Source organism: Eurosta solidaginis, chromosome 1 (assembly GCF_040869045.1).
Source record: "Eurosta solidaginis isolate ZX-2024a chromosome 1, ASM4086904v1, whole genome shotgun sequence".
Lineage (NCBI taxonomy): Eukaryota > Metazoa > Arthropoda > Insecta > Diptera > Tephritidae > Eurosta > Eurosta solidaginis.
This window is the reverse complement of record NC_090319.1, coordinates 295,993,384-296,006,773: the sequence shown is the minus strand read 5'-3', so window position 1 is coordinate 296,006,773 and position 13,390 is coordinate 295,993,384. Positions and strand designations below refer to the sequence as shown.

The window sequence follows — 13,390 nt, the reverse complement described above, 5'->3', positions numbered from 1 at the left end:
AGCAGAAACACTTTTTATTTATCATTTAGTATTTTTACAATTTCTTTATTCAACACGATACATAATTATATTAATTTGTAGTTTTGATTTTACGATAAAGCCAATTATAGTAAATGCTCTCTTTACTCATTTCTTTTTCTGCAAAACAAACAAAAATAATTATTAATCATTGACTAAATTTGTTTATGAAATTTACGAGATTCAATTCACCTTCCGATTGACAACATTCTGTTATGTTCGGGGGACAGATATTAATCAAATTGTAATAAAATGTGGACTTCACTTCACGAAATTTGTTCTTCGAACGCATAGTAATACGACGTATGTGTGGGTCCATGCTGAAAGTATATGAAATTTTGCAATAAAGAAAAAAAAGAAAGACCAGAGGTATGAAGGGATCAAGTTTGTGTGGGGCTGTTGGCAGTGTTATTAGATATATAGATTATCGTAGGTTGGACCCAACTTTTTAATACAAACTTCATTTTTTATTGAATGATTTAGCTAAAGTTAAAAACTTTTTCAAGTACAGCAATATGTGAGTTACATGTTTCGGGACCAGGCAATCCTTCATCGGACCATTTTCGGTTACTGGGTTCGATCCCATGTTCCAACATGAGAGCCATTGTTGAATGCACGTGCCTCTAACCACTTGGCTACCATGTCTGTATTGAAGTACAATAATCGTAAAAACCTTTATCGTGTCTTTTTAATTGTTATCTTTCCCGGGAATCGAAATGTTAAAAAAAAAAATAATTTTAGTTAGCTCACCCATCTAAATGTTCACGCACATCGTGCGCTGATAATGAGATTTCAATGTCATCTACCAAACTTTCATCGATATTGTCTAGATATCTTAGCGGCTTCCTTAACAGCTGCTCACAAACTTCGTTATATACTACAAAAACAAATTCGAAACCATAAAAGATGAGAAGATTGGATTTAAAAAAAGAACACTCTTACCGTTACACAAATTCAAATTGATATGTATCATAAGTAAATGTTCTAAAGCACAATGAACTTGCAGCAGTTTGGCCAGAAAATTTGCTGTCTCCACTTCGTCAAAGTTACTATTCTTGAAGCCTTCAACATCTTCGTGTTGAAATTTCTTACCGCCTTTAGCTGTATTATGTAGCAGAGTTTTACGCATAGCAACCATGTCAGGACGCATAGCGTTGCGTAGAGATTTGCGCACATTTGGCATTGCTTCATTGTCATCTTGCCGAGCATCGAAGATACTATATGTGAAGAAAAACCCGATGGGTAAAAAAAATAAATGAATGAAATAACACAGTATATAATAAGCAGAGAACATATAGAACATACTTATTTATATCTAAGCTCTCTGATGTAGGAGTGCACTACTCTTCTCACCTATTACTTTTCAAATCATTTGCGCTACATATTTTGCTTTCATCAAATATTAGCTCATAGTCTTTGTATAGTTTTTCCATACCGATTTCCAATAACAATTCCAATGGTTCGGTGCCCGTGAGACACGGTATCGCCAAGCGTCTATTTGCAACCTCGGTAATGATTTCAGCAAGTCGATTTTTACTTGTTGGTGTATTCTGCATGACTCAATGAAAATGAAAGGGAAAATACGAAAGCAGAAAAAAAGTTTTTTAAAGAAATAAGTAAAACAAAAAACAAACTAAAGCCTAATCAATAAGTTTGCTTGAATGCGTGTACACTTATGGGATTATTTTTCTCCCTTTGTTTTTACATTTGTAGAAATATATTTATTGTTAATTACAACATGTAGTAAAAGCTCGTGTATATTTTTAAGTTGTTAGTAAAAGCAAACAGTGGTTGGATATGATGTTATACGCGTTTTGTTTGTTTGAACCTTCTAGGCCCTTAGATATATAGATAGATAGGCCTTTGCTTGGGCGCATATTGTTCATATATGTTTCCTGTATGTATAATAAATACTATGTATACTGGAAGCCACATAAAAAAACTTTAGACAGGCAGGCGCAGAATCTTGTAGATTAGATTAGAAAAGCTATGCTAGTAATCCCATCAGCTTTAGAGCGCCAAATCTATTTTGAACTGTTTAATGACTTAATCTATGTATTTGAGGTATTTCACAGAAAAATTAGGTTGCGAATACTTCATTACCCCAACTGAATACATTCCTAGATGTATCAGTTTGTTTTTAGTTAAGGAATCGTTTTTCCTGTTTTGTCAGGTAAGACCTAGGTCTTCAGATGGAAAGGAGAAAAATATTTAACAAAATTCTGTCTTCTCTATAATCATATGTTTAGTAAATTGTTAAGTCTCCCAGTTGTACTTGCCATAACTTTTTTTTCCACTTACCACGATGTTGCAGTGAGCCGCACATTTAAAAAGCATGGTAAATGCCATTTTCAAATCTTTATAGGAGGAGCAACCTATTAAACAGATAAAATAGCAGAATAATTTGATATTAACATGTTTCTTTTTCTAATACTTACGCTTTAAAATTTCCCACAACTTATCCGTTAAATCAGTTAGACGCCTAACTTTTACACGCTGCACAACAGATTCTATATCGCTTTTAATGCCATCATCAACAATATCAATTTCACCAAATCCAGCAATTTCCGTAACAGATTTATTGATGCTTTCCCGTAATTCATCAATATCAATGCCGCTAATATAAATTAAATTGGAATAAATTAATGATCAATTAAGTATTTAGTATTTTAAGCTCACCATCCGCATCGATACACTAAAGCTTCATTTCTCCCCTCAGTGTCATCACTATCCAAATTCTTATAAGCTATTATATCGTTTCTTATAACAGTTAGTATACGCAGTTGGTTCATAAAGTCTTCAGTCAATTCGTTGCAAGCGCTCAGCCGAAATGTTTGACGCAAAGTAACATCGCATGATGTTAGGTCAATCAATGATGGTGATGCAGCTGTCGACGACCAACTACAACGTACTGAAATATGTGATTTAATTTGATACGTATTCTCTATAAATGATTCAACTTGTGCAGTTTTGTTCAAAAATGTCATATGTTGGTGCATCAGAGTTTGAACATTTAAATCACTTGTAGGTAATATGCCTTGATAAGTTATAATACCACGACTAAAATAGCCTGGTGCAAATTCATATTGTAACAACAAAGTTTTGTCTACATCGCTTCCATTGCAAAGAATCCATATGGAACCTTTTGCATCTGGATCAATATTCTGAAATTCCTCTTTACAAATTATAGCGCGTGCTTTATCTACAGTGATGCCTTTATGACACTCTTCTTGCAAATTCCACGGATTTAAAACGTCTAATTTAAAATTTAGTGAAAGGTCTTCAATTGCTTCAACTACACAGTCATCCTTCAGTGGACTGCCGGTAAGGTCCATGTCCGGTGTAGTAGGTTTTGGTTTTGTTTTAGTGAGTAGTTTATTTGGCGATTCATAGGTATTACCCAATTTAGTACGATCCTGATAATAGTAAAAATTAAATGAATTCACAACTTATTAGTACAGCAAACCTCAATATAAATAAACACTACTTTGGCGCCACTTTCATCGGGTCCGACAATCTTTGATAAATAAGTTGCAGGCTCAGTATATGTGAGTGTATATGTTTCACCATATTTACGTAACAGAGATGCATATACGTTTGCAAGATGTGCAATCATTTAAAAAAAAATATTTAATTAAATATCTTATCAGCTTTAAATTTTTGGATGAAAATTTGAAAAGATAAAAATCGAAAGAAGCTTGAAAGCTGTCATCTGTCATCTAGGAGGGTTGCTTTGCTCAAGCACTGGTTAAAACCGGAACTAGGAATGGCAAAATCGTACACATGTAATACGAGGTCCACACGGGTTCTGAATTGTATTTTGCACACAATTTGACACCTCTTCCGTTATTTTTGAACACGCTTTCGTAGTTATTGCTTAAGTAATGTCCATGTCTACCTTCGTCATCCTCGAAAAATGGAAAATTGTCAAGGTGAATCCGCTATTAAAGCCTGGGAACCAGCAAACATAGGAGATTCTTATTGTCCGATATCCCTCCTATCGCCAGTAGCCAAGGCACTTGAAGCCATTCTGCTTCCAAAATGCAAAATGTGAATGTTAATCTGGTGTTCCAATATGCATAGTGCCCCTATTTAATTTTTCCTAAAAATTGGCGGGACGGGACCTACTTGCCTTACGCTAGCCCCGAACGACATCTACAAGGCAGATAAACTTTTCATGCAGAAATACACTCGGAGTTGTAAAACTCTAATGAATTGTGCTATTATAACTTCGATTGAGGCTAATATAATAAAAGACTTGCAGAGCACAACCATTTGCTATTTCCTCTATATCCGAAGTGACCATCTTCTTTATTTAAATCTTATTTACAGAGTTACTCTAACCCAGTCTTATATGTATTAGGTTTACACTATCCTAAGCTTAGGCTAATCTTATACTAGCTGACAGAGTGTTTGCCAAATCATTGCAGAGGGGTGATTTCGCCTAGAAACACTTACTTCCAATTGAGAAAACTTGTTTCTAAATTTTTGACGTTCCTTTGCCTGGGCCATATATGTAATACTCCTTTATTGCTAATAGAAAATGCTCGCAATGTGTTTTGAATTCGAAATCAAACCAAGACAGCCTATAAAATGTTTGTGATTGTAGCAGCATAAGTGTGACAAGAAAAAATTTAAATTTAGGTACATTCGATTATTGAATACAAAAACAAAAACGTTAAAACAGCAATATATCGGCACTCTGTTGTCTGGGAATGTACTTAGCTTTTTGTAGCTGTGATGGCACCCTGTGCATTCACATTTTAAATTGTAGTCAATCATATGCGCAACATTGTTACCTTTCAGTGCGAATCAATGATGACATGATACGAAACATTCATTCTCTCTCAATTCGTTTCCAGGAATGGGTCTTAAAGTTCATTCATTTGTAAACATTGGTTCATTCGATTGTAAACAAACTTCATTCGTTTCCAAGAATGGGTCTTGAAGATCAGAGCTGCGTAAACCGCGCAAAAAAAATTCCAAGAAAATCGGTGCGTTTTCATTATTTTTCATTTCAAGTGTATTCAACTACATAAGCGGATCAAAAATTTGTAAAAAAGGTACAAGAAATAACAAAATTAAATGAGCTGTTATACTAACGCACGAAAAGAGATAAGTACATTTTATCTTAGCTATCAAAAAATTAAATTTCACGTGTTGTCACGGAAAAATTTTTAACGGGTAAAATAAGCTTTTTTTTGTATTTGTGATCCTGAAAAAATTCGAGTTTTTTGATATCCCATTTGACAATCTTGAGTAAGTTTTCGGTGAAAATCATAAATTAAACCTTTACCATGTAAAATACCCCAAAGTTATTCCGAAATGCCCAAATTTGATTTTGAGGATGATGGCATCTATGGTCAATGTTATAAAAAATGCACATTTTCACGCGCTCTCAGAGAGCGAGAAGTTTCATATCATGTCATCATTGGTGCGAATATAAATACCACCACAACAAAAGAAGAGCGCAAAGTCTAAGCCAACAGCCAACACAGAGACAACACAATTTGGAAACACATCAACCGCCAAGGAAAGAAATTGTCATACATACATACAGTTAAATTGTTATTGTATTGTGAACCATTTTTCTTATACATTTTAATAAACTAAAATTGCATTAACGTCATCTTTCGAAATTAACTGTTCTCCAAATTATTGTGATTGGCTGTTGGATATCGTGCGAGTTACGGAATTTGGTAAAACGGAAAATTGTTTTGGCTAAAGTCGGGTACAATTGCCGCGAGATAGAAAAATTCTGTAATGTTGCTAAAATAGATATCGTGCCGTGAAAAGAAAATTGTGCGATTGTTTAAAAATTGTCGTACGTGCCCGTAAAAAATATAATTGTTGTCCACCGCAATTAATACTTATAAAATAATTCGCCTTATTGTCACCCGAAATTTTGTGTAATAAAGATTTAATCGCACCGCCTAACACAATATATGAGCAACATGCCGCGAGGCAACGGGTATAATTTGCGGAGCCAGGACAGTACTCAACATGATCCAGAGGAGAATACGGAGGGGGCCGTAGGAGCATCACAAAATCATCTTGCCTCAATTGTAGAGAGTGAATGCACTTACCAATGCAGTATCAGAGCTGAGGGTGGCGACTGAAGAAAGCCAGCGGGATATTGAGCGTTTGCGAAGCAATATAGAACGGGAGGCGCAACAAGTACCACAACCACATCTTGTAGAAGCAACGCGGCAAAGTTCACCAGTGTCACTACCAGAGCGACCGACGCAAGATACAGTCTTGGCAAGCAATGAATCGGTGACAAAATTATATAACCTGCCAAGTTTTTCGGGCAATCCTGACGAATCGCCACTGTTCTTAGCGAATTTCAAGGACACAACGCAGGCATTTCGCCACAGCAATCGTCAGAATTTAATGCACTTGCATAAATGCCTAATTGGTCGTGCCAAGGAAACTGTTGCATCCATGTTAATATATCCTAATGATGTGCCAAATGTCATAGCAGAGTTAGAATTTCATTTTGGGCGCCCAGATATTTTAGTAAGAAGCCAAATAGGTAAAGTACAGCAGTTTCCCTGTATCAGCGAGAACAAGGTAGATCAAATTATAGCATTCTTCACTAAAACAGGAAACATCGTCGGATTTTTAACATCGGCCAAGTGTGAGCATCATCTTTCAAATACCACACTATTGGAGCAGCTGGTCAGGAAATTGCCACCCAGTAAACAATATGAGTGGACACGCCATGCCATCAATGTAAGGCCATATGCAACGGTGAAGGAGTTTTCATTGTGGTTAAGCGAACTTGCCAGGGTGGTGTGCCTCATTCCGCCGTCAAACACGACCACTAGAAGTCATCAGCCAGTGCCTCAACAACAATCGTCGCGTCGAATAATGCACGTTGGGAGAGAAAAACAAGTAGAACGCGGACAGGGTATTAAGTGCTACGTATGTGAGGGTGATCACGTAATCTCCAGCTGTGAATCTTTCAAAAACATGAGCGGCACGATCGTTGGGAAAAAGTAAAGGGTAAGCAGCTTTTCTTCTCGTGTCTACGTAAGGGTCATAGCACAGTCAAATGTCGTTCAAAAAGAATGTGTGACGTTGATGGTTGCCGCCGATACAGCCTGCCCGAAAATTCGAGTTTGCCTCAAAATACAGCTGCTACATACCATACAGGTGAGTCCCAACCAGTGCTAAACTGTAGAGATGTCGACCGGGAAAGTGGTCAATTTTTTAAGTACGTTCCGGTTACGCTAATGGGGCCGAACGGTAGTGTAGACGTTTTCGCCATGGTGAATGAGGGATCAGCCGTATCCTTGATAGAAGATAACTTAGCTAAACATTTGGGTCTAAAAGGTCGTAGACAGCCACTAACGCTTCAATGGTATGGCGAAAACTGCACAACCGAGGAGTCATCGAAGGTAAACCTGGAAACAAGAGGCAAAAATTCCGCATCAACATATAATATTCGAAACGTGTGCACCCTGCGAAGCCTTGATTTGCCAGCACAATCATTTTCGAAAGCCGATTTTGCCCACTTAGAGTTCCTGCCATTAGAAAATTATAGTCGTGTCAAGCCGTCGTTGTTGTTGGGTCTTGATAACACCTCGCCAAGTGTTCCGTCCACAACTGTTCAAGCCAGCGAAAATAGCCCTGTAGCCATTAAGACGAAATTAGGTTGGATAGCCTACGGTCCAACCAGTTCACCGCCACAAACACCAGTTGTATTGCATATCCGTGAGCGAAAAGGTCTAACATCACTAAACGCATTGGTAACCGAATACTTTGCCCCCGACAACTTCGGAATAGGTGAGTCAATAAATCAAATTGAATCTGAGGAAGATCAGATAGCGCGCCAGATGCTACACAACAACACCCGACGTTTGGGCAAGCGTTTTGAGAGCGGACTACTATGGCGAAATTTACCACCAGCACTTCCGGACAGTTACGACATGGCGTACAAGCGCTTGTTGGCCATAGAGCGCAAGATGAAGGCCGATTCCCGTTTTGCCGCCAAATACAAGGAGGAGATCGACAAATATTTGCGCATGGGCTATGCCCGAAAGCTGTCTGATGAAGAAGTACGTATGAACTTTAAATTTAATTTTTATTTACCGCCTTTTGCAGTTAATAACCCACACAAGCCAGAGAAAATGAGAGTTGTGTTCGATGCAGCTGTCCTAGTAAATGGCGTATCGTTGAACTCGTGCCTACTTAAAGGGCCCGAACATGCCAAACCATTACTGAACATTTTATTCAAATTTCGTGAAGGGGCAGCTGCAGTCGCAGCCGACATTCGTGAGATGTTCTCGCAAGTACTCATTAACAAGCGAGATCAAAAGGCGCAACGATTTTTATGGCGTGATGGAAACGCTAATCATCCAGTCGAGCACTTTGTTATGCAGTCTATGGTTTTCGGAGCCATATGCTCACCATGTATAGCGGAATTTGTCAAAAATAAAATTGCCGAAGATTTCCGTCAGCAGTATCCAGAAGCCGCTACAGCCATCGTCGAAAGGCATTATGTTGACGATTTCGTTGCAAGTTTCAAGAACGAACAAGACGCTGAGCGGATTTGCAATGACATCGTTTATATCCATTCCGAAGGAGGTTTTCAATTACGCGGATTTGTATCAAACGTCAAACGTCTGCAAGATAGCCTGAATGCAGAGCCACACATGCCACAGTCTATAAGTCTAGAAAACGGAGTCAGCTATGAAAAGGTATTGGGAATGCGCTGGAACACCATGACAGATTCATTTGAGTTTATGCTTAATTTTCACCGAGTTTCAAAAGCCGTTTTAGTGCTCCAACCAAGCGTGAACTCCTCAGTATAGTAATGTCGGTGTTTGACCCATTTGGCATTATCGCCGATTTTTTGCTTTTTGCCAAAATGCTAGTACAAGAAGTGTGGAGACATTCTATCGGGTGGGACGAAGCGATTCCGAGTAGCCTGCATCACAAATGGTTTATGTGGTGGAGCGAACTAAAACACGTTAATATTGTTAAAGTTAAACGATGGCATTCACCGCAGCTTCAATCTACAACTTCCATACAGTTGCACATAGTGGTGGATGCCAGTCAATCAGCATTCGCAGCGGCTGCGTACTTTCGAATCACTAGTAGTGATGGTTGTGATGTCACATTTATCGCGGGCAAAACCAAAGGCGCCCCGCAGAAGTTATTATCCGTACCGAGATTGGAATTGCAAGCCGCAGTGTTAGGCGTCCGAGTTGCGAATTTGGTCCGCCAAGGTCACAACGTCCAAGTAAATCAAACATATTTTTGGTCGGATTCGCAAACCGTACTACACTGGGTCAACTCGAAAGAACGAAAATTTAAGCCATACGTTGGTCATCGCATAGCAGAGATTTTAGCATCAACTAAACCTTCACAATGGCGTTGGATTCAGACCGATAACAATACCACAGACGTCGCCACCCGTCCAAAGTGGCCACCAAAGATTGAGGAACGTGGACCATGGTTGCATGGACCTGAGTTTCTGCTACATTCAGTTGAGGATTGGCCAGCCACATCTTGCACACATATGCCCGAGCTACTCGAGGAGGAGATTTTGTCAAGCCTACATATACAAGCCAAGGTAACTAGTTGTTTACTAAAATTTAATCGTTTTTCTTCATATTTAAAGATGAAACGGGTAATGGCATTGGCCCTGCGAGCTGTTGACATATTTTTGAAACTACGTAGCACCTATCAGACATGTGACGGAGGCGGTCTGCAGTCAGAGCTAAGCGCCGCCGAACCTTATAAAGCCGAGATATACATAGTCAAAGCCGTTCAGCGCGAAGTTTACGCAAAAGAAGTATCAGCCCTATTGAAAGACGAGCAACTCCATAGACAAAGCAGTATTCGTTCATTAACGCCGTATCTAGACAACGATCAGATCATGCGAATCCAAGGTCGCCTAGACGCAGCTACGGTTTTGCCAGTAGAGGCCAGAAGACCAATTTTAATGCCATCCAAACACATCATCTCCGAACGCATAATGCGTCAGTATCATGAGCGGCTACACCATCAGAATTTCGCACTGACATTGTACGAAGCCCGCCAAAAGTTTTGGTTTACTCATGTCGCTGTTGAAATCCGTGCAACGTACATGCTTAACGTGCTACATAGACAGAGCTAAACCAGCAGCGCCTCTGATGGGTCAGTTGCCTGAGGATCGGGTCACTCCTTATGTCAAGCCGTTCTCTTACACAGGAGTTGATCTTTTCGGCCCATTCAATGTTACCGTTGGTCGCCGGCGAGAAAAATGATGGGCAGTTATATTTACGTGCCTAACTACGCGCGCAGCCCATTTAGAGCTTGCGCATGATTTATCAACCGATGCGTTTTTGTTGTGTCTTCGAAACTTTATCAACCGCCGTGGCACTCCAATAAGAATCAGAAGCGACAACGGCAAGAATTTTGTGGGCGCTCAACGGGAGCTAAAGGAAGCTGATCGCATGTTAAATTTCGAGCGCATATCAGATGAAGCCACCAGCCGCAATATTGATTGGAAATTTAATTGCCCTTCCAACCCAAGTTCAGGGGGTTGTTGGGAGCGCCTTATAGGTGTCGTAAAAAGAATGATGCTAAAGACACTTCGTGAGGAGGCACCGGAGGAAGACACACTTCGAAGCGTATTGATCGAAGCTGAAAATATTTTAAATTCAAAGCCACTTACCGACGTGCCTTTATCATCGGAAGAGGACGACCCAATCACTCCTAACCATTTCCTTATGGGATGCCCCAATTCCATGCAAACAGCGCAGCCAGCCGATCAAAACATTTGCCTTCGAAAACAATGGCGTATCGCACAAAATCTGAAAGACCGCATTTGGAAGCAATGGTGAGACATTATTTGCCCCAATTACTTGTGAGGCCTAAGTGGCAAGACAAAGTTAAACCAATCGCTATCAACGATTTGGTTCTCGTCTGCGACGATCTTCAACCGCGAAGCCAGTGGAAGAAGGGACGAGTTACCAAGGTGTTTCCCGCTAAGGATAAGCAAATCCGCCTCGTTGAGATTAAAACAGCTAACGGAGTACTGCGTCGGCCGGTATCAAGGCTTGCCATCCTCAGAATAAATGGTGAATCCCTACGCGATTCACGGTGGGGTGGGGTGTGATGGCACCCTGTGCATTCACATTTTAAATTGTAGTCAATCATATGCGCAACATTGTTACCTTTCAGTGCGAATATAAATACCACCACAACAAAAGAAGAGCGCAAAGTCTAAGCCAACAGCCAATACAGAGACAACACAATTTGGAAACACATCAACCGCCAAGGAAAGAAATTGTCATACAAACATACAGTTAAATTGTTATTGTATTGTGAACCGTTTTTCTTATACATTTCAATAAACTAAAATTGCATTAACGTCAGTAGCAATATAGGAGTATTACATAAATGGCCTGGGCACTAAACCCGTATTGACCTCGACAACAATAATCCGAAGGCGGAAAATACAAATTTTAAGTCGTTCAAAAGATATTAACGAAAAACCGAAAAATGACCCGCGGGTCCATCCGAAACCGGAGGTGGTATCCATAGTATTTTTGTGTCAAACACTTTGCTGCGTTGGCGGCCTTCGGCCGCGCTTATAAAAAATTACCCCAGGTGGATCCAACACCGGTTGGGTAACCGAAACTATATCCGCGCAAAACACTTATGTTCACACACAACCACATGAAAATCGGCAATAAAATTTTTCTTTTCCGCCTTCGGATTATTGTTGTCGAGGTCAATACGCGTCTTTTCACACCTCCCTCGATAGTTTTGGTAGCGTATTAGCAGTCGATCCCTCAACTATACTTTTACCTTTTTGGCGAAGGAGTTTTCGCGGTCGCCGTGAATTCGATGGGTGTTCGTGGTAAAAACTTAAGTGATGTGTTGACTCCACGCTGAATGATTTGCCTTATACGCCAATTACACGGCTCAAGTATCCTTGTGCCAATTACCAATTTGCACAAGGTTCTGCCCGGTTGCTAAAATCAAAACGATTTTGATATTTACGCATGTCTGCAAAAATGCACATGCTTTTTTCTTCGTGTGTGGTGAATCTTACACAGTTTACCTCCCTACAAGACAGGTACCCGTTACCTAATCGATTACTTAATCGTTACCAATAACTTGTTCACCAATTATCGTCTTAATGACTTTTATATTGCTGTCGTGAAAAAGGTGACGCATGCGCTCTCTCAAAATAGTGTACGTGTGACTCGCTTTCTCGCTCTTACCTATTGTGTTTTCGACATTCCTTCTCGCTCGATGTTGTTTACATTTTTAAGTTACTTCATCAGTTATGTTTTCGTTATCGCTAACCAAAACATATGCAACAACAACACGGGTAACTGGCCTATCGGTTACCTTCTGTCAAATCGCTTTTTCCATGAATGAAACGCGTCCTTTATGTTCAGATAATATTTAATTATAAATAATTCATATATACAATGTTTTTTTACAATTTAAATTATTTCCTTATTACTCTAGTGAACTTTACATATGTGTATATTGATATGTACAAGTTATCTAAGTACAATAACGTCTATTAATAGCTGTGCCCTTTCTGAAACTTTCGAAGCTCAGTGATGATGCCCAATTTTTCCTGCGCTGGTGGTGTTGTTCAACATCAGTTTGCAGAGCCATATGAGTTTTGTAGGGATAATACCGGAAGCCCCAATTCGTGCTATAAAAGTCGATTTACAGGTGATGTTGATCCTTTGGTCTTGACCCTTTCCCATAGTATGCTTGTTAGCGCCTAATCTGTGGTACTAAAAAGGCGGGGGGATAGTTGTCGCAGTTTTATTATAATTTGAGCAAATTTATGTTCTTCCTTCAGCTACAGCTGGAATATTTGGATATTGTTATGCGCACATCGTCAAAATCAAATTACCTAGAATTAGAAAGAAACTAATATCAGTAAGGATAGATTAAAGTTTTTTTTTTGTCAACCTCACCTATCCGCGGCGAGTCCTGTTTCACTAACAGACGAGGCTCTGGCGACCCCAAGCTCCTCATGGAACTTGGGGGTGGAGAGGGGGGAATGGCCTGAAGGTTAATGTGGCTACATAAATCGTTCCCGAGATGGTCGGGCTAGCACCTTAATGGTGCTGTGGTACCGGAGCGTACCGGATCTGTATCCGGCAAAGGACCATCACATCGATAACACTCCCCAAAGCCTTCGGGGAGCAACCTTATCGCTACAACAACAACAGTACATCCAACTTTCCCAGATTTTCTGGGCTCAGCAAGGGTATCCTCCTGAATGGTTCATTTGTTGCACGCTGCTGCCTGGCCACTCACCCAACAACACAAGACACGACGGAACTTTCCTTGGGACACCCAAGGTCACTAACGCTTCTCATGGCTCCAGCGGTTTAGG

The 13,390-nt window shown here is 39.9% G+C and overlaps 1 protein-coding gene across 2 annotated transcripts; it reads right to left on the bottom strand.

Annotated features, from left to right (window-relative positions):
• Nucleotides 1-3,737, bottom strand: Zwilch (zwilch kinetochore protein). 2 transcript variants are annotated; one of them, XM_067771534.1, is made up of 9 exons: nucleotides 3,485-3,737; nucleotides 2,698-3,434; nucleotides 2,457-2,635; nucleotides 2,320-2,393; nucleotides 1,372-1,568; nucleotides 961-1,235; nucleotides 769-895; nucleotides 211-338; nucleotides 1-138 (listed from the first exon to the last, which is right to left on the bottom strand). In XM_067771534.1, exons 1-9 carry the CDS (start codon nucleotides 3,632-3,634, stop codon nucleotides 71-73), a joined length of 1,935 nt encoding a protein of 644 aa, XP_067627635.1. In that variant the 5' UTR covers nucleotides 3,635-3,737; the 3' UTR covers nucleotides 1-70. The 2 variants fall into 2 exon arrangements, with proteins under 2 accessions (XP_067627635.1, XP_067627644.1); XM_067771543.1 differs by having other exon boundaries at nucleotides 3,506-3,737.
• Between the last annotated feature and the right edge of the window lie 9,653 nt (nucleotides 3,738-13,390).

What these genes read in the sequence shown, in the direction of transcription:
- Zwilch (XM_067771534.1), bottom strand. Translation starts at nt 3,634, where the DNA reads ATGATTGCACATCTTGCAAACGTATATGCATCTCTGTTACGTAAATAT. An exon ending in GTTGTGGGAAATTTTAAAGC is followed by an intron (nt 2,394 to 2,456) that starts GTAAGTATTAGA and finishes TCTGTTTAATAG; the next exon opens with GTTGCTCCTCCTATAAAGAT. An exon ending in AATGATTTGAAAAGTAATAG is followed by an intron (nt 1,236 to 1,371) that starts GTGAGAAGAGTA and finishes CTTCACATATAG; the next exon opens with TATCTTCGATGCTCGGCAAG.